The sequence below is a fragment of the Bos grunniens genome, chromosome 10 (genome assembly GCF_055505025.1).
Source record: "Bos grunniens cultivar Pamir isolate PY7600 chromosome 10, Bosgru_T2T1.0, whole genome shotgun sequence".
Lineage (NCBI taxonomy): Eukaryota > Metazoa > Chordata > Mammalia > Artiodactyla > Bovidae > Bos > Bos grunniens.
Genome location: NC_141174.1, coordinates 100,552,809 through 100,579,652, shown reverse-complemented (window position 1 = coordinate 100,579,652; position 26,844 = coordinate 100,552,809). Strand labels below are relative to the sequence as shown.

At 40.3% G+C, this 26,844-nt stretch overlaps 1 protein-coding gene across 11 annotated transcripts in view; it reads left to right on the top strand.

The window, feature by feature from the left end:
- The window catches only part of EPB41L4A (erythrocyte membrane protein band 4.1 like 4A), a 293,459-nt gene that overhangs the window by 104,122 nt on the left and 162,493 nt on the right, over positions 1 to 26,844 (top strand). For 9 of the 11 annotated variants that reach the window (XM_086323340.1, XM_086323337.1, XM_086323334.1 and 6 more), the window contains exon 2: positions 15,563 to 15,667. The exons of the other annotated variants lie outside the window; for them this stretch is intronic. Coding sequence is in view for 5 of the 9 variants with exons in the window: in XM_086323334.1 (XP_086179460.1) it covers positions 15,563 to 15,667 (105 nt within the window). In the remaining 4 variants the exon portion in view is untranslated. The remainder of the gene's footprint in view (positions 1 to 15,562; positions 15,668 to 26,844) is intronic. 11 annotated transcript variants of the gene reach the window in all.

Genomic DNA, 26,844 nt, shown 5'->3' with positions numbered 1-26,844 from the left:
TGTTGCTAAGTTGCTTCAGTCGTGTCCGACTCTCTGCGACCCCATAGATGGCAGCCCACCAGGGCCCCCTGTCCCTGGAATTCTCCAGGCAAGAGTACTGGAGTGGGTTGCCATTGTCTTCTCCATTTTCACAATATACCTGCTTATTATTACTTCACTCCGCTGCCTTCCTCGGTGGCCATCCTTGCCCAGACAACTGTTTGGCTCAACCTCCAGCTGCACCAGATACCCAACCACCCTGCTCAGCCCTGATCTGCTGTCTGTTGCTAACAAGTGTTGAAGAAAAAGGAGGGATTCTCCTGGCTTTTCAGTGGAATGTTTCAGTTATTCAGGAAGGAAGGGAGAGAAGGTGAGATTAGTTTCTCCCAGCCCTCTAAGTGTTTGAGACATGAAAGTAAACACCATCATTCATGTTGGGGCGATGCATTTTAAATCTGATACCGTTCTGTGATGGTACTGTGGAGTCACAGCTGCATGTGTGGCTCAGTTGTAATGGAAATGTGGGTTGTATGACAGTGTGGATAGAATAAAGCTTGTGTTTACACTATTCCATAGTCTAATGAGTGTACAATCATATAATGTCTAAAAAAAGGGACATACCTTAAATAGGAAATTCTTTATTGCTGAAAAATGCTAACCATCATTTGAACCTTCGAGTCATGATCTTTTTACAGTGTAACATCTGAGATCACTGTCACAGATCACCGTAACATATAATAATAATGAAAAAGATTTAACTGTTCTTGAGGATTACCAAAATGTGACACAGAGACGTGAAGTGAGCAAATGTTGTTGGAGAAATGGTGCCGAGAGAGCTGCGCAATGGAGGGTTGCCACAAACCTCCATGTTGTGAAAAACACAGTATCTGCAAAGCGCAAGAAAAGGAAGTACATTAAATGAGACATGTCATTTGAAACATTATAGTGAAGACGAGTTGACCAGAGGAGGGAAAGAGAAGAATGTAACAGGTGTAAAGAGAGACTAGGAAATAAAATATGGTAGGTTGTCTATAAGGTTGAGTACCAGTGATTCTTCCAGTCATTCCCTGTGCCTTCATGGTATTACTCCTCAAGAGACAGAGTCTCCTTCCCTTCCTTTCCATCTGGGCTGCCCTGGGACTGACTTAGACCAATAGAGTGTAGCAAGAGTGATGCTCTGCTGGGCCTGGTCCTTGAGAGACTGGATAGCGTCTCTCCTCGCCCTCTTGGAGGCCCTAATCACCACGTGATAAAGTCAGACTGCCCCGCTGGGAGAAAGGCCCTGGAGCCGGAGAGACTGGGAGCGAGGGGAGAAAGAAAGGCCTCCCAGCCCTCCAGCCCCTCCAGTCGCCTGGGGTGAGATGTCACTCTTGAATGACGCCATCTCGAGTCCACAGTGACCTCTCTAGCCAACATTAGACAGAGTAGACACTAGCTGTCCCTTCTGAGCCCTGCCCAGAGGGCACATCATGAGCAAATCAGCTTGAAGCCACTAAGCCTGGAGGTGTTTGTGAAACAATGATAGAAACACTAGATGAAAGTCTGAGAAAAGTCCATCAATGTGAGCAAGCTTTTATATGTGAAAATTATATGTAGTACCTTGAAAAATACACATTTTATTTTATTTAATGATTAAATGTCAGTTCAGTTCAGTTCAGTCGCTCAGTCGTGTCCGACTCTTTGCGACCCCATGAACCACAGCACGCCAGGCCTTCCTGTCCATCACCAGCTCCCGGAGTTTACCCAAACCCATGTCCATCGAGTCAGTGATGCCATCCAACCATCTCATCCTCTGTCGTCCCCTTCTCCTCTTACCCTCAACCTTTCCCAGCATCAGGGTCTTTTCAAATGAGTCAGCTCTTCGCATCAGGTGGCCAAAGTATTGGAGTTTCAGCTTTAACATCAGTCCTTCCAATGAACACCAGGACTAATCTCCTTTAGGATGGACTGGTTGGATCTCCTTGCAGTCCAAGGGACTCTCAAGAGTCTTCTCCAACACCACAGTTCAAAAGCACCAATTCTTCGGTGCTCAGCTTTCTTTGTAGTCTAACTCTCACATCCATACATGACCACTGGAAAAACCATAGCCTTGAGTAAATGGACCTTTGTTGGCAAAGTAATGTCTCTGCTTTTTAATAGGTTTAAGAAAATCTTTTTTTCTTACAAATTTCTTCACCTAGGGTGAAGGTAACTCTTAGTCAAAAGCCTTCATATGGTGGTTAACAGTACCTGACCTGATAAGCAGGTACCATTGGTGCCTCAGGAAGGTCTCCTCCATGCCCCTGCTTCACCTTATCCTAACGGGCCTGAGCTGAAAAAAATTAATGTAATTTCTGCTTTGTCAGAGAACCTGAAATCTATTCTGTCAAAAATATTGAATGAAAATATAGTGACTTTTTATAGGCCTGAGATTAAACAATTTTTTGAAGGCTTCATTTCCCCTTTGTGAGGGAGTAAGCTGTTTGTCTAGAATGTAATAGTTATCATTCTGTGCAGCTGGTAAAAACTTGCCTTTCTGGTTTGTAATGTCATGTTAATCTGAAAAGGTGTTGTTACTCGAAGAATCCTTTGTTCTGGTTGAAAGTCTCACTGATGGTATTTTCAAATAAACTTGTCCTGCCTGGGAGTCTTTCTCTGAGATCATAAGCCTCTTGTAGCTTTGTTCTTTCCAGAATATTGTTAAAATGTCAGTAATAAAAGTAATCTATCTCTAATTGCCGAGATTTGAGTGGCATATAATTTACCATCCAGAAATATGTCACAGGCATTTATTTACTGTCACTTGAAAGGTAAGTTAATTAATTCTAACAATTAAATGAAGTTTTCTGAATGGAGTTATAAAAGGCCAGAAGCTTCCTTTACTTCTTTATTTTCTTCTTAACTGCTTCATATTGATAATTTTGGTTTTCCTGATGATAGGGAACACAATTCTTGTCAGATTTATTTTATTACATAAAGAAAACTATGTATCTTTACATTTTATACATTAAAGTTGAATACCAAGCCTCTAATTTTTTTGTATCTTATGAACTTCAAATATAAGATACTTATACCAAATTCAGAGCCTATTAAGTCTTTTGAAATTATATTAACACAGAAATGAATGTATATTTTTGAAATTAAAAGCAAACTAAGTAGCACTGAGGTCAGCAGGACCCCTGGATCCACCCATCTTTCTTCACGCTCCCAAGTCTGACGGGGCAAGAAAAATGGGAATCTTCACTGAGAAACTGGAAGGGGCGTTTTCACAGGCCACCATATTCCTAATACTACTGTTTCTCTTCCTTGTTTGTTGGCCCTTAGTAGCCTTCTGTGGAGTTCCTACTGTGTGTGGATTATTGGACTGGATGCAAAGGAGGAGGTGTGCAATGCTCAGGACCTGCCTTCAGAATCTCTAAATATCGGTGGCAAAGTTAAGAGAAGTATCAAATGGCTTTAATAAAGGCAGAATAGCGTTAAGTCTCAGAGATGGACAAAAACAAGACACTTTGTAGGTCCAGGGAGGCTGAGGTCATAATGAGGTTGAGGGTATAAAGACAGGCCTTATGGAGAAAGTGGTATTTGTGCTGAATTCTGAAGAATAAGTGGAGTTTTGAAGAGGACAGAGAGGAGAGAAGATGTTCCACAGAAAGGGAACAGTACAGATGAGCCAAGATATGGGGAGACCTTGTGAATTTACTTTTCTGTTATTTGTGTTGGCACTCAACTCATTCTCTCAAAAGTCTCATTAGTTGATGTTCCTTATCAATGACAATATTTTAATTTATTCAGTATTCAGAAAATCCTTGGGCATGTTGCCAAGTGCTTTGGTTGTTGTTGTATCTTATTTTGTGGCATCTCTGTTGATTTTCTCATTTTGGCAGAGATTCTTCTAGAAATGTTCAGAAAGAACTGGAAGGGTGCTAAATACAATCACATTTATGAGTTTCCTTTCTAAGTGCCGAAGGAATTAAAGTTAAAAAATAAGTTTATATTAAACTTCAGATGAAATGAACTGTCTCCCTTGGAAGATATGTCTCCAGCAGTTCAAGTACTGGGGCACATGACCTCCATACTCGTATATGATGGCCTAGAATAGTTAGGTTTGCCTGCTCAGAGGGCTCGGGAAAAATTAAGATGAAAAAGTCTTGTAGTCACTGTTTTGGCATGTGGGACCATGAATTGTTGGTGTAAACGTGGTCAGCATGTTGACAACTCACCATGATAGAGAGGAGAGTGCTCTCTCCTCTCTCTACATTTCTGTACTTAATAGCTCATAGCATGTGAACCAGATCTACAAAACAATTATAGCTGTGAGCAAAAAGAAAGATACTGACTAGTTTCTACTAGATATATTTTTCTTAAAAAATTTTTTTTTATACAAGTAAGACAGGTACATAATTATCAGACAGGTACATAATTATCAGACATGTACAAAAAAACTTCTGATGAAAACCAAGTCTTTCCCTGTCTCACTTTCTGGAAGTTTCTTATTGCTCCATAACCCCCTGGTTTCTCTGTGGTTCTGAGAAGCCAGTCACCTGCTTCCTCCGTAGAGATGTTCTTAGTATTATAGTCCAGGTGTGTCTGACTTTCCTCTGGCATTCTTACTAGTGTACTTTTTCCATCTTATCAGTGTTAATCACTTGCTGGCATGTAGTAGGTCCTCAATAAATGTTTGAATGAATGAGGTCATATTCCTTTCATAATATCCTTGATGATACTTACTTGTCCTTTTTTTAGTAATAAATCCTGAACCGGCCTGTTCTTTGCCCAGGGTATTTCTAGTTTATTTTTGGGCTCTTGTCAATTCTGTATCAGTTCTTAATTTCTTTATTCAAGAATGACTTTTTTGGAACTTGAAGACTTTCAATTCGAACTGCAACATATAGCTCACAAGCAATCTCTGTGAAGAACCCATATGTGAAGAATGAAGTTATCCATAAGTGTAAAAGCGGAGGGCAAAAAAATAAATAAATAAAAAAATAAAAGCGGAGGGCATTGCAGTGGAATACAAATGACCGGGCGGGGAACTGGAGGGGCTCAGCTGGTGCCACCTCAGGGGTGACACCACCCCGCCCCAGAGGCTAATGTACTGCTGGCGTCCCAGTTTTGTGAGTCTTGTCGTATTGCAGTGTGATAGATGAGAAGTCACAGGTTTTTCCTGTGCACGTTTGCTTGAAGAAGTGACAGAAATATAGCATTTCCGAGGTCCACCTGGCTCTTTTCCAGGTGCATGTGCAGACACACCTGCAGTGCACAGGAAGCTGCAGGGGGATCATGAAACGTCATGCTTTTCCTTTGGTCGGCTCCGGATTCATTGCCCAACACCGCATGCTTTCCTTGTGGTTTCTCTGTACAGGATCACATATGCTAAAGGATAATATTTATAAAGTATTTTCAGCATCAGATTCTATATAAATGCAAAACTGTCATAGAGGATTTACAGGCTTATGTTCTGGTATTTTGGGAATGATAGTTTTGGAAACAGTGATTCCTGTGTGAAATTATTGCAATTTTCATATACTTTCCAAACTTCTAAGCTGTTTTTCCAAGCTTGTCTTTGTGTATTTTTGTCATTAGTAGGGCATTTTATCTTTTTTATGCTTTTTGAGTAGCATAAAAAGGCTGTATGTGAGAGGATATATGTGAAAAGGCTAACATTTCTTGTAGAAATAGAAGTGTAAAATGTTTTTATATAAAGGCAGCCTTAATTTATATGTATATTTTAAAAAATCCACCCCATTTCACTGATGTAATTTTAAGCATCAATCATTCCTCTTGTGTTCACAAAGCACTTCTTTACCTGCTTGGGATAGAAGAATTAAGTGGAGTTCTTTGGTTCTACCTGTTCCTGTCTGTACCTGGATAGAAGAACAGACCCAGAGAAGAGATTAGAGCAAGGTGGAGCACTGGCTTGAATGGCAGCCTTCTGAAACTATTTTGAATAGGAAAGATGCATGTGCATTTTCCATAGCCTCCTGGAAAATAAGCTGATCTCAGTTAACCAGAGATTGTTGAAAAAAATTACTGAGGCAACAGGCAAGTGTAAAAAACAATTGAAAGTGAATACTGTAGCCCAGCACATGGGCAGGAGACCCATGGAAGGAGGTTGTGATGACTCCACGTTTAGTGGCTGTGATACTAGGATGTGGAAAAGACCTAAATTCCTGTCAGGTGATGTCTACAGAGCCTGCAATGGAGAAAATCAGTTGCTTACCATGAGAGTAACAATAGCCAGGCAGCAAGTATAATATAGCAACTATAAAATAGCTAAAATTAAGCCTGTGTTAGTTTTCTATTGCTGCATAACAAATTACCACTAATTAGTGGTTTAAACGTAGTCCTGTTGGTTTTCTTACCATTCTGAAGGTCTAATGTCCAGGATGGCATGAATGGGTTCTCTGCTCAGGCTCACAGGACTGAATCAAGGTGCTGGTCTCTTATCTGAAGGATCTGGGGAAGAATTGACTTTCACAGTTTTTCAAGGTGTTAGCAAAATCCAGTTCTTGTGGTTGTAGGCCTCAGGTTGCCATTTCCTTCCTGGCTGTCAACTGGGGCTTACTCTCAGCTTGTTGAGGCTATTTAACATGGCCCCCTCCATCTTTCAAGTGGCAAGGACCTATGGAGTTGTTCTCATGCTTTAAACATCTCTGATTTCCCTTCTGCCTTCCTCTTTTGCTGTAGAATGTGCTTGGCTTATAAGGGCCCAAGTGATTACATCTAACATAATCCCATAATCTTCCCAGTTTAATGTAAAAATTATAACACATAACACAATAAGAAGGTTTATATTTGATCATACTTACTGGTTCCAGGGATTAGAGCAGGACTTTTTTTTATGTGGGGAGGGGAGCACATTTTATAACTTCTACCTGCCACAGAGCCCAAGTTGAATTTTGTAAGACCTACATGAAAAAAGTATAAAATTTCCTTGATGGATATAAAAGAAAATCATATAGGTTTCACTTTGTAAATATCATATCATTACCTCCCAAGTTATCTAGTCTGTCAATTCAATTTAATTTCGGTCAGATTCTTAACAGAATTTTTTTATTAAATTGGCAAGCTGGTTCTAAGCTCCCTGTAGTACAGCAAAATGTCTAAGAATTGGCAGAGACAAATTTGAAAGAGAATGATAGAGATCAACAGACTATATTAAACTAAAGTTAATAAAATCTTGAAGGATTAGTCTAGGAGTAATCCATGGCATAGAATGAGGATTCATTTAGTAGATGATAAATTTGCTTCAGTCAAAAGGGAAGTGATGGCCTTCTAGGTAAATAGTGGTGTAGTTGTCTCTCCATTTGGAAACACAATTAGATCCTCATCCCAAGCACAGAAATAGTTTCCAGATGGAGTGAAGAACTAAATAAACTTAAGTAAAATGTACAGGTATTAGAAGTATTTAAGGGGATTTAAACTTCAATGTAGAGAATAACTAACCAAAGTGCTAAGAAGCATTGGAAAAGACCCTGATGCTGCGAAAGACTGAGGCAGAGAAGAAGGGGCAACAGAGGATGAGGTGGTTGTATGCATCACTGACGCGATGGACATGAGTTTGAGCAAGCTCCGGGAGTTGGTGATGGGCAGGGAAGCCTGGCATGCTGCAGTCCATGGGGTTGCGAAGAGTCAGACACGACTGAGCAACTGAACTGAACTGAACTGAACTGATTAGTATCTGGAAAATGCAAATTAAAATAATTAGTCCTTCCGTCTTTCTTGCTCAGTCAGATTTGAAAAATTTTGCTCAATCCAAATGTTGGCAAGGGCATTGAGACATGTACTCTCCTTGCATGAATTGTAATGGTCTTTTTGGCAGTGCTCATTGTAAATTTAAGTAGGCCTATCCTTCGAAAGAGTAATTTCATTAGGAGAGTTTTACTGTAGTTAAAGACATAGGTACGTGAGCACAAAGAGACATTTTCTGGATATGGCATTGTTATTATAGCAGGAAATGTCTAACAACCTAAAGATACTTCATAGCAAGGCTTGTTGTTTATAAATTATCTAATGGATTTTGACAAAAGACCAATTAAGTTTAACCAAAGTAATTTATGGGATTTGTAACAAGCACTGTCTTCTCCCAGTGTGTGATTTTATCACCTCTTATCACCCATTTTATATTTAATCAAAAACATTTCCCGTATATTACAATCTGTTTTCTCAAAACAATGCTGTGTTCTCATCTTACGTGAATATGTATGAAATGGTAATTCTCTGAAGAAAGTGCAACTGAACAAAGCCCTGCCTCATGATGTGTAACATCTTGGAAATTTCTTGTAACTGTCAGTGATGAGAAGAAAGAAAGAAAAAAATCTGTCTGTAGGTATACCATCAAAATAGGTTCTTTTTGAGATTAATGTGTATATGGAGTAATGTTTGCTGATTAAATGGTTATGTGTGAATAATATTTAATATGTTAGATGATAATCTTTAAAGAATATGCAGTGGGAAGGGGAGAGATTAGATGTTTTAGATAGGTATCAGCATTTACCAGACAAGGGAAATATTTTCCTTATGTCTGTGTTTATATGAAAGAGATAAAGTCTAATATCTAGACAAAGACATTTTCAGAACATTAACGTTGGTGGTTTTAATTATAGGTTTGTTAGGTAAGGATTGAAAATGAAAGCCTTGGTGGTAGTAGCCAAGATGGTAGACTAGGGGGACCCTGAGCTCACCTCTTCCATGGGCACATGAAAATTACACCTATTTACAGAGCAACTGTCTATGGGAATGACCTGAAGAGTTTCAAAAAAGATTTTCCATAAGTAAAGATGTAAAGAAGGAACCAGATGACATGGGTAGGAGAGACAAAGCTTCAGTATAATTAACACCCACGCCCTTTGGGAAGGTGACCCACAAGCAGGAGGATGATCACCATTGCTGAATTTTTCCCTAAAGTGCAGCCCCCGCTTTGAGCTCCCCAGCCCATTGGGAAGACAAGGCCCCAGAATATCTGGTTTTGAAGACAGGAGAGCTAAAGGGCTGTAGAAAACAAAGACTCCACTCTTAATGAGTGACTGCAAAACCTGATACGCTTTGAATCCCAGCACAAAGGCAGTAATTTGAAAAAAGCCAGAGGAATCACATTCCCAAATTTCAAACTATACTACAGAGCTACACTTATGAAAATAATATGGTACTGGCACAAAACAGACATGTGGATCGATGAACCCGAATAGAAAACCTAGGAATGAACCTGAGCTGTGGACAATAATCTATGACAAAGGAGGCAAGAAAATACAAAACGTGGGAAAGACAGCCTCTTCTTTATCTTTGTTAAACTGGACAGCTACATGAAAAAGAAACAAATTGGATTACTCTCTCATTGCATATACAAAAATAAACTCAAAATTGATTAAAGATGAAAATGTAAGACCTGCAACCATAAAACTCTTAAAAGAAAACATAGACAGTGTGCCCTTCAACATTGGTCTGAGAAATATTTTTTGGAAATATCTTCTCAGATAAGGGAAACAAAAGCAAAAATAAACAAATGGGACTGTATCAAAATAAAAAGCTTTTCACAGAAAGGAAATTATTAATATGAACAGAATAAAAAGACAGCTTACTGAATGAGGGAAGGTTATTTGCAACCAATATATCCAATAAGGGTTAATATCCAAGGTGCACAGAAAACTCATACAACTTGATGTCAAAAACACACAAACATCCCAATTTAAAAATAGGCAGAATACCTGAATAGATATTTTACCAAAGAAGACATGCTAATGGCCAACAGACACGTGAGGAGATGTTCTATATCACTAGCTATGTATCACTGAGGATCAGATCAGATCAGATCAGTCGCTCAGTCGTGTCCGACTCTTTGCGACCCCATGAATCGCAGCACGCCAGGCCTCCCTGTCCATCACCAACTCCCAGAGTTCACTCAGATTCACGTCCATCGAGTCAGTGATGCCATCCAGCCATCTCATCCTCTGTTGTCCCCTTCTCCTCCTGCCCCCAATCCCTCCCAGCATCAGAGTCTTTTCCAATGAGTCAACTCTTTGCATGAGGTGGCCAAAGTACTGGAGTTTCAGCTTCAGCATCATTCCTTCCAAAGAAATCCCAGGGCTGATCTCCTTTAGAATGGACTGGTTGGATGTCCTTGCAGTCCAAGGGACTCTCAAGAGTCTTCTCCAACACCACAGTTCAAAAGCATCAATTCTTTGGTGCTCAGCCTTCTTCACAGTCCAACTCTCACATCCATACATGACCACAGGAAAAACCATAGCCTTGACTAGACGGACCTTTGTTGGCAAAGTAATGTCTCTACTTTTGAATATGCTATCTAGGTTGGTCATAACCTTCCTTCCAAGGAGTAAGCGTCTTTTAATTTCATGGCTGCGGTCACCATCTGCAGTGATTTTGGAGCCCAAAAAAATAAAGTCTAAAACTGTTTCCACTGTTTCCCCATCTATTTGCCATGAAGTGATGGGACCAGATGCATGATCTTCGTTTTCTGAATGTTGAGCTTTAAGCCAACTTTTTCACTCTCCTCTTTCACTTTCATCAAGAGGCTTTTTAGTTCCTCATCACTTGCTGCCATAAGGGTGGTGTCATCTGCATATCTGAGGTTATTGATATTTCTCCCAGCAATCTTGATTCCAGCTTGTGTTTCTTCCAGTCCAGCGTTTCTCATGATGTACTCTGCATATAAGTTAAATAAGCAGGGTGACAATATACAGCCTTGACGTACTCCTTTTCCTATTTGGAACCAGTCTGTTGTTCCATGTCCAGTTCTAACTGTTGTTTCCTGACCTGCATACAGATTTCTCAAGAGGCAGATCAGGTGGTCTGATATTCCCATCTCTTGAATTTTCCACAGTTTATTGTGATCCACACAGTCAAAGGCTTTGGCATAGTCAATAAAGCAGAAATAGATGTTTTTCTGGAACTCTCTTGCTTTTTCCATGATCCAGCGGATGTTGGCAATTTGATCTCTGGTTCCTCTGCCTTTTCTAAAACCAGCTTGAACATCAGGAAGTTCACAGTTCACATATTGCTGAAGCCTGGCTTGGAGAAAGATAGTCAACACTGAAATCAGGTTGATTATATTCTTTGCAGCCAAAGATGGAGAAGCTCTATACAGTCAGCAAAAAGAAGACCAGGAGCTGACTGTGGCTCAGACCATGAACTCCTTATTGCCAAATTCAGACTTAAATTGAAGGAAGTAGGGAAAACCACTAGACCATTCAGGTATGACCTAAATCAAATCCCTTATGATTATACAGTGGAAGTGAGAAATAGATTTAAGGGCCTAGTTCTGATAGATAGAGTGCCTGATGAGCTATGGAATGAGGTTCGTGATATTGTACAGGAGACAGGGATCAAGACCATCCCCATGGAAAAGAAATGCAAAAAAGCAAAATGGCTGTCTGGGGAGGCCTTACAAATAGCTGTGAAAAGAAGAGAAGTGAAAAGCAAAGGAGAAAAGGAAAGATATAAGCATCTGAATGCAGAGTTCCAAAGAATAGCAAGGAGAGATAAGAAAGCCTTCCTCAGCGATCAGTGCAAAGAAATAGAGGAAAACAACAGAATGGGAAAGACTAGGGATCTCTTCAAGAAAATCAGAGATACCAAAGGAACATTTCATGCAAAGATGGGCTGGATAAAGAACAGAAATGGTATGGACCTAACAGAAGCAGAAGATATTAAGAAGAGGTGGCAAGAATACACAGAAGAACTCTACAAAAAAGCTCTTCATGACCCAGATAATCACGATGGTGTGATCACTGACCTAGAGCCAGACATCCTGGAATGTGGAGTCAAATGGGCCTTAGAAAGCATCACTACAAACAAAGCTAGTGGAGGTGATAGAATTCCAGTTGAGGTATTCCAAATCCTGAAAGATGATGTCGTGAAAGTGCTGCACTCAATATGCCAGCAAATTTGGAAAACTCAGCAGTGGCCACAGGACTGGAAAAGGTCAGTTTTCATTCCAATCCCAAGGAAAGGCAATGCCAAAGAATGCTCAAACTACTGCACAATTGCACTCATCACTAAGGATCAGGGAAATGCATATCAAAACCACAGTGAGATACTACCTTACACTTGTCAGAATGTGTATCATCAAAAAGGCAACAAATAGTAAGTGTTTATGAGACTGTGGAGAAAAGGGAACCTTTGTACATTGCTGGTGGGAATGTAAATTGATGCAGCCACTATGGACAATAGTATGAAGTTTTCTAAAAGAATTAAATATAGAACTTCCATGTGATCCATCAATTTCACTTCTGGGTATTTACATGTAGAATTCAAAAACACTGATTTGAAAAGGTATATGGACTCCAGTGTTCATTACAACATTATTTACAGTAGCCCCGATGTAGAAGCAACCTAAGTGTAAATTGATACATGAATGGATAAAGATGTCTTGTGCATCTATACACAGTAGAATGCTAGTCAGCCATTAAAAAAAGAAGCCTTGCTATTTGTGACAGTATAGATGGATCTAGAGGATACTGTGCTAAAAGCAGTGAGTTAGACAGGGAAAGACAAATGCCTTAGAATCTAAAAACAGAATAAACTAAGACGAAATGAAGATAGACTTGTAGTACAGAGAACAAATGGATGGTTGCCAGAAGGGAGGGGGTGAAATTGGTGAAGGAATTAAGAGATATAGACCTCCAGTTATGTAATAAATAATCGCAGAGTGTATTAATGTGTATACATATATATATGTAATTTAGAAAGATAGTACCAACAATCCTACATGCAGGACAGCAAAAGGAGACACATATGTAAAGAACAGACTTTTGGACTCTGTGGGAGAGGGCGAGGGTGGGATGATTTGAGAGAATAGCATTGAAACATGTACATTACCATATGTAAAATAGATGACCAGTGTAAGTTTGATGCATGAAGCAGGGAACCCAAAGCTGATGCTCTGGGACAACCCAGAAGGATAGGGTGGAGAGAGGTGGGAGGGGGGTTCACAGTTGTATATCTGTGGCTGATTCATGTTGATATGTGGCAAAATAATCAAAATAATGTAATTTTCCTCCAATTAAAATAAATAATCACAGAGATGTAATATACAGCATAAGGAATATGGTCAATAATGTTGTAATAACTGTGTGTGGGAATCACGACCCAGATAATCATGATGGTGTGATCACTCACCTAAAGCCAGACATCCTGGAATGTGAAGTCAAGTGGGCCTTAGAAAGCATCACTATGAACAAAGCTAGTGGAGGTGATGGAATTCCAGTTGAACTATTTCAAATCCTGAAAGACGATGCTGTGAAAGTGCTGCACTCAATATACCAGCAAATCTGGAAGACTCAGCCGTGGCCACAGGACTGAAAAAGGTCCGTTTGCATTCCAATCCCAAAGAATGACAATGCCAAAGAATGCTAAAAAGACCACACAATTGCACTCATCTTACACACTAGTAAAGTAATGCTCAAAATTCTCCAAGCCAGGCTTCAGCAATATGTGAACTGTGAACTTCCAGATGTTCAAGCTGGATTTAGAAAAGGCAGAGGAACCAGAGATCAAATTGCCAACATCCGCTGGATCATGGAAAAAGCAAGAGAGTTCCAGAAAAACATCTATTTCTGCTTTATTGACTATGCCAAAGCCTTTGACTGTGTGGATCACAATAAACTGTGGAAAATTCTTCAAGAGATGAGAATACCAGACCACCTGATCTGCCTCTTGAGAAACCTATATGCAGGTCAGGAAACAACAGTTAGAACTGGACATGGAACAACAGCTGCTACTGCTAAGTCGCTTCAGTCATGTCCGACTCTGTGCAACCCCATAGACCGCAGCCCACCAGGCTCCCCCATCCATAGGATTTTCCAGGCAAGAGTACTGGAGTGGGGTGCGATTGCCTTCTCCATGGAACAACAGACTGGTTCCAAATAGGAAAAGGAGTACGTCAAGGCTGTATACTGTCACCCTGCTTATTTAACTTATATTCAGAGTACATCATGAGAAACCCTGGGCTGGATGAAGCACAAGCTGGAATGAAGATTGCCGGGAGAAATATCAATAACCTCAGATATGCAGATGACACCACCCTTATGGCAGAAAGTGATGAGGAACTAAAAAGCCTCTTGATGAAAGTGAAAGAGGAGAGTGAAAAAGTTGGCTTAAAGCTCAACATTCAGAAAACGAAGATCATGGCATGTGTTCCCATCACTGCATGGGAAATAGATGGGAAACAGCGGAAACAGTGTTAGACTTTATTTTGGGGGGCTCCAAAATCACTGCAGATGGTGACTGCAGCCATGTAATTAAAAGACGCTTACTCCTTGGAAGGAAAGTTATGACCAACATAGATAGCATATTCAAAAGCAGAGACATTACTTTGCCAACAAAGGTCCGTCTAGTCAAGGCTATGGTTTTTCCAGTGGTCATGTATGGATGTGAGAGTTGGACTGTGAAGAAATCTGAGCACCGAAGAATTGATGCTTTTGAACTGTGGTGTTGGAGAAGACTCTTGAGAGTCCCTTGGACTGCAAGGAGATCCAACCAGTCCATTCTAAAGGAGATCAGCCCTGGGTGTTCTTTGGAAGGGATGATGCTACAGCTGAAACTCCAGTACTTTGGCCACCTCATGCGAAGAGTTGACTCACTGGAAGAGACTCTGATGCTGGGAGGGATTTAGGGGCAGGAGGAGAAGGGGATGACAGAGGATGAGATGGCTGGATGGCATCACCGACTCGATAGATGTGAGTCTGAGTGAACTCTGGGAGTTGGTGATGGACAGGGAGGCCTGGCGTGCTGTGATTCATTGGGTCGCAAATAGTCGGACACGACTGAGCAACTGAACTGAACTGAACTGAAACTTATCATGGTGATCATTTCATAATGTATGCAAATGTCAAATCATATAGTATACTGGAAACTAATGTGATATTGTATGCCAACTTTATTTCAATTAAAAAATGAAACATAAAACCTTATTAATCAATATGAGATAAAAATTTTAAAAAACTTTGGCTGTGTGTGTGTGAAAGTTGCTTAGTTGTGTCTGACTCTTTGTGACCCCATGGACTGTATAGTCCCTGGAATTCTCCAGGCCAGAATACTGGAGTGGGTAGCCTTTCCCTTCTCCAGGGGATCTTCCCAACCCAGAGATCTAACCCAGGTTTCCCACATTGCGGGCAGATTCTTTACCAGCTGAGCCACAAGGGAAGCCCATTATAAATTGCTATTTTAACTTTATATATCTTCTGCATTAGTTGTGGGAGTAATGATCCTGGTGAAAATTGCTTTTTAAACTGAGAGAAGTATGAGATTTTAACCAAAGTAAATTTTTTTGATGTATTTATTAAATGCACTTCATATAAGCTATTATCTTTATTAAAATAATAATTTTGTCATGATATTTTAGTCTCATAAGAAAAGCATCTCATTAATTTATAACAAATAATAATTTAAAATTGTTTTTCAGAAGTATTTATTTAATACTTAAATCTCTTTGTAATTGAGGCCAAACTTAAAGAGGGAACTATGGGCTAATAAAATTGTTTCCATGTGAGCAAAGCTAATAAAAGATGAGAACTGTGGCTGTGTCCCATTGAGAAAGACAAGACACCTTATTAAAAAAAAAGACACAACCTGTGAATTATTTTCGCAGAAGTCAACGAAAGGCTCCATTGTCCTTGAGCACGTATTCCGCCACGTCAACCTTGTGGAGGTGGAGTATTTTGGGCTGCGTTACTGTGACAGAAGCCATCAGACGGTGAGTGTGGTGGCTCCATATTCAATTTTCTGGTTATAAATGTCATCATATCTCTGTCTTTTCTTGTACCTGAAAAACTTAAACATGTTTTCCACTGCTAATATCTTTGCATTTTTTCCCTCTTCTGCCAAAAGTCTGTAGAGTCGTAGGATTCACAGTTTGTATGTGTAGATTTCTTTATAGGTGGCTTACATGGTTTCTGTTTTTTACAATTATAGAGAGTACTTTCCCTTTGTGTTGTTAGGAGGACTGAATTAGCCATTTAATGTGTTAGGAGCCGAATGACTAATGTCTTATAGTGATAAGTATTATTGTTTTTTAAAATTTAAAAAAAATTTTTAATTGGAGGATAATTGCCTTACAATGCTGTGTGGGTTTCTGCTGTACAACTACATGAGTCAGTTGTAAATATACACAAATCCTCTCCCTCTTGAGCCTCCCTTCTACCCTCCCCCCCACACCGCCCCTGTCCCAATCTCACTCCTCTGGGTTGTCACAGAACACCAGGCTAAGCTCCTTGTGGTTATTACTGCTTTTTAGGAAAGTAAATGGTTAAAGAGTATTTAAAAGAAATACAGTGTAAAAAGGTGCCTATCTAAGTTTTATAAGTTGGACAAGCAATTATAAGATAAACTAAGTAGAGGTTTTCATTCATAAGCTTGATGAAATAAGAGTAATAAAGGCAACCAAGCTTTTGGTGTTGGATGTCATTTGTTCAGGAGGATTTAACTCAAGATCTTCCTGACTGGTTGGATGGTAGAGAGTTATTAACAAACTTAGCAAATTGGTTAGTGTAGATTCTATTTGGTTATAAGGTTGAAAAGCTCTCTTGGATGATGAAAAGAGGGAAGATTTTGAAGGTGAGGGTTTTGAGATATGAAAGTATATCCATTAATATCCATTAAGCCCAATGGCTTAAAAGTCTAAGACAGATCTTAACCTGAGCTAGAAAGGCTTATGCTTATAATGCTTATATGCTTACCTTAAAAATACCATATTTGACCTTTCATTTTTTTATATGCCTGTTAAAATAGATTTTCTCTTCTTTCTTCCACAGTTCTCCTAGCCTCCACTGAGTCATCTGGGTCTGGGGTCTGTTCATTGCGGTTCACTGATTATCTGAGTGGGGTTTCTTGTTCTGTTCTCAAGAGCATGCTAGGATGAGAAGAGGCAGGCAAATGGAATGTTGTTGATGGCAATATGTTTTGAGCTTTTTCCATAACAAGCTTGTTCTGTTTCACAAGAAGATTTCACAAAGTAGGAATAAAAAATTGGGTGTGTTACTTAGCTTTCCATAGGAAGGAATTGCTTTCTAAAGGCAAGTGGTCATTAATATGTACTTCAAAGGGAATGGACATATTCAGAAGGTCACTGAATTCTGTCTTGTATGACTATAAGTCAACACAGCAAAACTGTAAATGTATACTGAGAGATTAAATTGAAGGCTATAGAAGATAACTTGTATTACCTTCATATTTTTGAAATAGCATTTTTCCTAGCAGAGGGAAATTCAGTTTCCTGATTTTGTATGTCAGACCTTGCCTGGAAAGATTGACTATCTTCCTAAGATTGTATAGACCTTATCTTTTTTTTTTTTTTTTTAACATTCCAAAGAAAAAAATGTGAAAAGCTAGAGAATTTCAAACAATGGCTTGTATCATTGCAAAAGAATTAGAAGGTGGTATTGATAGTTTATTTAAAGTTTTCTAGGGCTTGTTAAGATCAAAATTTATTTTTCCATTACCTTTATTTCTAAGAGTTGGCATTTGTGATACAGGTTTAGGAGAAAATACATAATATGAAGGATAAAACTTATTTAAGGCATGTTTTTTATGTGGGAAAAACATCAGATGTGTAAATCACATGATTTTTTGGCCTTCTGAATTTGTTTCTTTCTAGTAAACTCAGAAAAAATAGAGGTGATTTGTAAACATGACTTAGTCTTTGCATGTTTAAATGCATTCTTTTCCTTTTTTTCAATTTAAATTTATTTATTTTTAATTGGAGGCTAATTACTTTACAATATTGTATTGGTTTTGCCATACATCAACATGAATCTGCCACGGGTGTACACGTGTTCCCCATCCTGAACCCCCCTCCCACCTCCCTCCCTGTACCATCCCTCTGGGTCATCCCAGTGCACCACCCCAAGCTTCCTGTATCCTGCATTGAACCTGGACTGGCGATTCGTTTCTTATATGATATTATACATGTTTCAATGCCAGTCTCCCAAATCATCCCACCCTCTCCCTCTCCCACAGAATCCAAAAGACTGTTCTATACATCTGTGTCTCTTTTGTTCTCTTACATACAGGGTTACCATTACTGTCTTTCTAAATTCCATATATATGCGTAAGTATACTCACGCATATATATGGAATTTAGAAAGATGGTAATGTTTCCCTTTTAATTGTCGGAAGTTATGAGAAAAGGTCATGACAATTTACCCTTCTTTTAGGTAACTGTTTGATCAAAGCCTGTCATTTCTGCAGGGTTGGTAGAGTGTGTCTGGGAAGGAAGACATGATTCCGTTCCTGACATGGTTCTCTTGGATTTTGAGATAGGTGTTGGGACCTCCCTCACTCTAGAAGGGCAACCCCCCAGCTGTAAGCCTTTGAGGGGATTGTCAGTATTGTCACTTCATATTTCCCTACTTACTCTCTATACTAGTAGAAACAGCCCTTCGTATCCCATAGTTACTTACGGTAAATAAGAGTTTAAGAACAACCCGATGTTAGAATAGTGTGGGACATGGTGAAAAGTCTTTGTCTTAAAAATAGAGGAATTATTTCTGTGAATATGCCTGAATTACTGTCCAGTAGATTGGATTTTGTTTATTGCTTTTCTCTTTTTCTGTGCCCAGAAGTTTATTTTAATGAACAATGCCTGTGTAAGGATCTTGTATGTAATTAAGACCTACATAGAAGACTTTGAGGTCCTAATGGGTACCACTTAGATCAACTCTTGAAGCCAATGCAAAGAGACTGGGGAGAGGAACTGGGGATGAAAGGAAGAAAGAGGACAGGAAAAAGAGATGGGTGCATCAGAGAAAAGCTCTCCCTCCGCCTCCCTCCATCAGCAGTGGATCATGCTTTGGGGCCATGCCTGAACTTTGGCTGGGGATGGGGGGAGTAGAGGGCTTTCCTGGTGGCTCAGACAGTAAAGAATCTGCCTGCAATGCAGGAGGCAGCCTGCAGCACTGCTAGTCATCCAGGTGTGGCCCAAGTGTAAGGATGCGTCTGTAGGTGAGTTAGACTGGCAGTGGCTGCAGAACTGACGAGGAAAGGTTATGGAGGGCTTTATGCCCATCTCAGGGAATAGGTGTGTGTCGCATGAGAAGATGGGCAGCTACCCTAGAGAATTAGGCAGCAACAGTGGGCTTCCCTGTTGGCTCAGATGGTCAAGAATCTGCCTGTAATTCAGGAGTCAATGCCTGGGTCAGGAAGATCCCCGGAGAAGGGAATGGCTACCCACTCCAGTATTCTTGCCTAGAGAATTCTATGGTCAGAGGAGCCTGGCGAGCTACAGTCCATGGGGGTCACAAAGAGTCAGACATGACTGAGCAACTAGTACATACATTTATGCCTGATAAATATATCCCTGTGACAGGTAGACCCCACATCGCAGGGAACTTGTTTTCTCTCCTGGAGAACAGAAATAACCAACAGGCCTCAATCCAGATGTATCAGCAATCACCATCATTGTCATCAATACACCAGCAACTGTTTAACATTTTCTTATGTTCATTACATACCCAGAACAACTGTTCAGGTTAAATATTGTTACTCTACCATCAGAGATGAAGAAAAGGAAGCTAAAATGGTTAAACAATGTTCCCAAGGTCACATAACCAGCAAGTATTAAGGTCAGAATTCAAACCCAAGTCTTCATGTTTTCAAGATCTTCCAGTTATTCAGTACAATAATGTCCTGACTTAAATGTATATAAGATGAGGAATTCTGAGGAAAGGGAGTTTCATGCCAGGAATGTTAAATGAAAAAATTCAAATTTTATTAAACTGTATATTCCATGGAACGAAGTCCTGGGAAATGTATGTAGCAAATGCCTAGATTTAGATGTTCTATATGTGTAAAGAGTACTTGTTGTTGTTCAGTTGCTCAGTTGTGTCCGACTCTTTGTGACCCTATGGACTGCAGCACACCAGGCTTCTCTGTCCTCCACTATCTTCCCGAGTTTGCTCAGATTCGTATCCATTGAGTCGGTGATTCCATCCAACCATCTCATCCTCTGTTGCCCTCTTTCTCCTCCTTCCCTCAGTCTTCCCCAGCATCAGAGTCTTTTCCAATGAGTTGACTCTTCCCATCAATGGCTAAAGTCTTGGAGCTTCAGCATCAGTCCTTCCAATGAGTATTCAGGATAGAAACATGCCTTGTTAAGGCTAATGTCTCTCTGAGGTATAGCTGACTTGATTTGGAACACTCTGGGCTTCCTAATTTCTTCACTTCTCAGGAGGGGTCTGTGAAAGAATCTCAGCATAATAAAAACAGTTCTTCATGAAGACACATTTACTGAGACTGAATTAACACAGTGCTTCCCGCATTGCCTCAGGCTTGCTTTTAGATGCACCGTGGAGTTCATGGACTTGCAGTTTCTTTTTCTAAAAATGGCAATGGTGAAAGCAGTCAACCTTAGCCTGGATCTAGAACCTCCTTTCTCTTCTGCTCTGAACTGGGTTATCAGGTTCGTTCTTTTTTTTTTTTTTTTAACTTTACAATATCATATTGGTTTTGCCATATATCAACATGAATCCGCCACAGGCATACACGTGTTCCCCATCCTGAACCCTCCTCCCTCCCCGTACCATCCCTCTGGGTCGTCCCAGTGCACCAGCCCCAAGCATCCAGTATTGTGCATCGATACCAGGTTCGTTCTTAATCCAGACTGGTCTGTGTGGAATATGTCCTTTTTATATCTGGAGCAGCCTTGATGGAAGCTGGATGTGAGGCAGTCTGTCATAGGGATTACAAGAACACATCAGTTTTGTCTAATGACCATGCCACTCACTAGCTATAAGTATTTAAAATTCTCTTCAAGTATTAACCCTCAGTCTTGAGCAGCAGCACTGTCAGGGGAGTGGACGCCCTCCAGTGTGCTCTGGGCCTGCCTGCCACCCGTTGAGTGGGGGCTCCTGGGAGCTCCTTCCTGTTTCCCTCCTGGCCCGTGACCAGCAGCTCCACTTGGTGCCGCTTCAGTTCAAGTGGGTACCCGCTCTCTCTGCTCAGTGTCCTAATCCCCAGCACCTGTGGATGTGTCACTCTGTGTGGCAAAAGGGACTTGGCAGATGTGACTAAATTAAGGATCTTGTACTGGGAGATTATCCAGGTGGGACCAGTATAGTTACGTGTATTCTTACACATGAAAGAGAAGGCAAGAGGGTCAGAGGAGATGTGACAGTGGGCACAGAGGTCAAAGTGGTGCATTTACTGAAAGGAGGCCTTGATACTAGGAAGGCAGGTGGCCTCTAAAAGTTGGAAAAGGCAAAGCAAAGATTCTCCCCAGGTTCTTCCAGAAGGAGCACAGCCCTGCCTACACTTAAGTTTTAAGCCCAGTGTCTTAGTCAGTTTGGGCTGCTTTAACAAATTACCGGAGGCTGGGTTGTTTAAGCAAGAAGCATTGATTTCTCACAGTTCTAGAGGCTGAAAGTCTGAAAGCAGAGTGCCAGCATGGTTGGGTTCTGGTGAGGGTCCTTTTCCAGGTTTCAGACAGATGACTGCTGAAATTATACCAAGTAGTTTCATGTGGTTTATATAAGAGCTTTCTTGTAAAAGCACTAATCCCATTCCTCCCTGACCTAATTACCTCCCAAAGGCCCTATCTCCAAATACCATCACCCCAGGTGGTTCAGTGGTAAAGAACCCACCTGCCGATGCAGGAGATGCAGGAGATGGGGGATCGATCCCTGGGTTGGGAGGATCCCTTGGAGGAGGGATTCTTCAACCCACTCCAGTATTCTTGCTTGGAAAACCCCATGGACAGAGGAGCCTGGTGGGCTACAGTCTATGGGGTCACAAAGAGTTAGACATGACTGAGCACACACGGATACATAGGGGATTGGGGCTTTAACATGTAAACTTGTAGTGGACACAGACCTTCAGTCTTTTATATACCCACTGAGATTGTTTTGGACTTTTGGCCTTCAGAATTGTAAGATAATAAATTTCTGCTGTTTTAAGCCACAAATTTCGGAGAAGGCAATGGCACCCCACTCCAGTACTCTTGCCTGGAAAATCCCATGGGCAGAGGAGCCTGGTAGGCTGCAGTCCATGGGGTCTCGAAGAGTCGGACACGACTGAGTGACTTCACTTTCACTTTTCACTTTTATGTGTTGGAAAAGGAACTGGTAACCCACTCCATTGTTCTTACCTGGAGAATCCCAGGGACGGGGGAGCCTGGTTGGCTGCCGTCTATGGGGTCGCACAGAGTCGGACACGACTGAAGCGACTTAGCAGCAGCAGCAAGCCACAAGTTTATGGTCATTTGTTGGAGCATCAAGAAGAAACCAATGCACGTGGTTACTGTGGGGAGAATTCTATTTTGCTTGCTCGGTGGAAACATGAGGGCTTTCTTGTTTGGGTTCACTGCATTAGGCAGAAACCTGAGACACTGTTACTTCTCTGGGTAATATTAGCGTATACCCTCCTGCAGGTGTGCAGAATTTCTGTGGTTAGGACTCATGTGTATATCCGCAGAAGTCTATGAGTACATTAATTGCTGCTTCACGGATTATCTAAATTCCTTATTATGAGGGAGGGAGTGAGATCTGTTCAAGATAGGTAGAGAATTGGGATTTTAATATAGGTTTCTTCACTTTAATAGTTGCACAAGTTTGAAATTACTCTGAAGCTGAAAGGAAGCATGAGCTGCTTTTGGTATTGTAAATGGAGTGTGCAGCGGTAGCGGAACAGATAACTGCCTTTGGAGCCACAAGACAGGTCGAGCCCCAGGTCTGCTCTTAAGAAAGGTCAAGTCACTTCATTTTTCTGAATCCTGAGATGCTTTCCTTGCCCCGACATTCAAGATTGTTGTAGGATCAAATGAGAGAACACTTGAAAGCTCGTTGTGTATTATGCAGTTTTAAACATTTTGAACACTTTTCCTGTTGAAACTAGGATGGAGGAAAATATTGCTGGTGATAATATATTTTTAAAAGGTGAAGTAGAGGAAAGAAGGAAACAGTCTGGAGGAAAGGAGAAAAAATCAAATAAGCTCTGGACTCTTAAACACCTCTGGAGATTTTTGAAGATCTGTTTTGTTGATATTGAAAGCAGTAATAAGAGTAAATGTGATATCCTATTACTACTTCTGGTTTTAAAAGTAATAGTTATAATCATGTCTGATTTTACTTTAAATATTTATTTATTTTGCTTATTTGGGTGTGAGGGTCTTGGTGTGGTATGTGGGATCTTTAATCTTCATTGCGGCATGCAGGATCTAGTTCCCTGACCAGGGATGGAACCTGGGCCCCCTCCATTGGGACTGCTGAGTCTTAGGCATCAGTCTACCGGTCTACCGCAGGAGTTCCCATATTCTATTTTAATGTTAGTTTGAGGTTTCTCTACGAATTCCTCCTTCAAATGCAGATTTTACCTAGTTAGAGCTTTTCTCAGAATATAGAATTCAACCTGCCGGATCTGAAGTCAAAGGAGGAGGGAGACACCTTGCATTACAGATTCAGCCAGCACATGAATGCCCTTTCTCCCAGTGAACTCTTCTCTTCACTGAGACAATAAAAGCAATCAGATGGAAACTCCCCAGCTTCTTAACCCTCTGCACACACTTCAGTTCAGTTCAGTCACTCAGTCGTGTCTGACTCCTTGCGACCCCATGGACCATGGCACACCAGGCCTCCCTGTCCATCACCAACTCCCGGAGTTTACCCAAATTCATGCCTATTGAGTCGGTGATGCCATCCAACCATCTCACCCTCTGTTGTCCCCTTCTCCTCCTGCCCTCAATCTTTCCCAGCATCAGGGTCTTTTCAAATGAGTCAGTTCCTCATATCAGGTGGCCAAAGTATTGGAGTTTCAGCTTCAACATCAGCCCTTCTGATGAACACTCAGGACTGATCTCCTTTAGGATGGACTGGTTGGATCTCCTTGCAGTTCAAGGGACTCTTGCTGCTGCTACTGCTAAGTCACTTCAGTTGTGTCCGACTCTGCAACCCCATAGTCAGCAGCCCACCAGGCTCCCCCGTCCCTGGGATTCTCCAGGCAAGAACACTAGAGTGAGTTGCCATTTCCTTCTCCAATGCATGAAAGTGAAAAGTGAAAGTGAAGTCGCTCAGTCGTATCCAACTCTTCACGACCCCATGGACTGCAGCCTACCAGGCTCCTCCATCTATGCGATTTTCCAGGCAAGAGTACTGGAGTGGGTTAAGGGACTCTTAGTTGCTTCTTAATCATCCTTTTCCCTCCTCTCAGTGGAGGAGCCCCAATGCCTCTCTCCTGGATTTTGCTTCTGCATCTGCAGCCTTCTCCTGTGTTCCCTTTATTCCATCAAGATTTGAGCATGTTTAAGTGTCTTTCCTTTAAAAACATCCTTCTCCTACTCGCATGCACTCCTTTGTCTACTGCTGTATTGACTCCCTATGTCACACCTGAACTGCAGAAAGCTTTGCATAAATTCATTGCCTCTACTTCTCAGATCCCATTCATAAACTTTTAACAATTCAGCTTTGATACCCATCATACTGAAATGGTGCTCAGGGTAGTCATGAGTTGCTACATCCAGGTGAAACTTTAAGCCCTTATCTTCCTTAATCTTTCTCTTGCATTGACTCAGTTCTTGAAATCTTATTTTGCTCTTCTGACAACACATGCTCCTTGTTTTTCTCTTTTTGAGTTTTCTTTTGATTGTTCCTGTTCAGTCTTCTTTAGCATCACTTTCCCTCTGCCTTTTCCTAAACGTGTTTTCTTCAGTAGCCTCCTGACTTTATAAAGAGCGTCATGAACAGTGGAGTAACCTGGGAGGGCTGATGACAGCACATCGAGGGTACCTGGCGGGGAGGACTTGAGGCTCTTCATGAGTCCAGGGCCCTGGAAGGGAGCACCCAAAGTGTCTTTATAGGAATCCTTACCACTGAAGCTCTCATTTTCCTGCTGGTGATTATGTCAGTCTTCCTATGTAATTTTATCTGCTGTATGCTTTAAATGACTATCTAAAGGCTCAGTTTTTCCTCAAACTTGTATCACCAACTCAGACATCTCACGGCATCATACTGTATACAGCATACAGACTCTGCATTCAGACTGTCTGGGTTCATATAGCCTTTACTACTTGGGAGAACTGTGAGGCATTGGGTGAGTCTCCATGCCTCAGTTTCCCCACTTATAAAGTGGGATAGTAATAGTATCAACTCGAATAATAGTATCAAGGGTGGTAGTTCAGGGTAAAGGAGTCTGTAAACACCCAGACTAGTGCTTTAAGCTGTATGGTTAGTGTGGCCTGAGTGTTAGCTCTTATTCTGTCTTTCGGTGACCCTTAGGTCCCTCCAGCCCCACATATTCAAAACTGAAGTCATCATCATACCTCCAGACCTGCTCTTTTTTTTTTTTTTAAATGTTCTCGAGAGTAATGATTTTCCAGATTAAATAAAAAAGCTATGCACCTTTGTATAATTTTAGGTTGAGAATGAAAGTTTTATCCTACATTTAAATAGATACAAGTTTTTGGTTTATCATAAAGCACTGACATTATAAAATCTGTCGCATTATTCTTAAGTGAATCTTAAATGTATAGTCTTAAATGAATCTATGTCATAGTAATTTTGGTACTCATCCTCAACCTTTAAAAACGTTTTACATTAAAAGTCAGAGAATTTTATTTCTTTTATGTTTTTAAACTTTTATTCTACTTTCTTCATAGGATTTTTTCTTATTATATTTTATTAACAAAATATATTTATCCGTAACAATATTATATAGAGAAATTAACATTTTATTTTTTCTATATTGGATTATTTAAATATTAATTTATTGCCCATGTCATCTAGTAGCTACACATTTTACCATTTTTAGAAATTGAAATTTTATTTATTTATTTAAAAAATTGAAATTTTAAAAGTTTATTTCATGAAACCTTAAGGCTTTATTAATAAGTCTTAAGAATATTTATTATTACTATGGCTGTCAATTAAAACAGCAAAGTGTTATACATTTTAATAATTCTTAAGCTTAAAAAGTGAATATTTATTGGAAGTGCATCTTGATAAAATACTGGACTGCTTCTTCTCAGTTAGTTCATTATACCCCTGGATGATTATAATATACTCCTGGTGTGAGACAGGGGTCAGCATCAATTTTATTCCTATTTCTTGTCTTTATAAGGATGAGCACTGAGTAACCTTATCTACTGAAGGAGGTAGATTGAAAAGGAAGGAGTTTTGATAAAGGAAGATCACTCAGTTCTTTGAACTCTTCTGAGTTATATGCCCCCCGCCCAAAAAAAAATCACATAGTGATCGTCATCTAAAATTATTTTCAGTAATCTGTTAGGCATCTCAAAGGCACTGTAGCCATCGCCATCCCCTCTCAACCTGCCCTGAGAGCAAGGGTATCTCAGACCACTCGTCGGGTTCTGCTTTAGTTCAGTTTGAAAGCAAGGGGTTCAAAACTTACCTAGTGGCAAACAGTTTGTAATCATTAGAGTAATTCAACTTCACAGTTTCTGGGAGGTGTATTAAAAATGCTTCAGCAAGATTTATCAAAGCAGTATTTGTTATGTTTTTTCTCTTTTACTTAGAGGTACCTGATGTAGTCTATTTTGATTTGAAAGGGTTAGGAAATTAAAAATTGTTCATTTTAATGAACATTTGCCAATATGTGATTTTTGGTGAAATGCTTTTATCTACTTGCGTATTTGTATTTTCATCAGAAGTATGGAGCTGCAGATTTAGTTCATCCAATTTATAAAAAGAGTCCAACTTTTACTTTGGCAAAACCAGTTATCAAACCACTCAGCTAAACCAGCATGTATGCTATATTTTGTAGTTTAAATAAAAATGTTAACATGTGTCCTGTGACAAGTATTTCACCTTGGAATTTGATTTCTGGATGAGTATAGACAGATAAGACACGGTGTTTTGTCACTTAGATGTGACAGGTTTTCTGGGGCTTTGATTTGTTTTTTTCTATGGATCTCTATCTCCTGACCTAGCC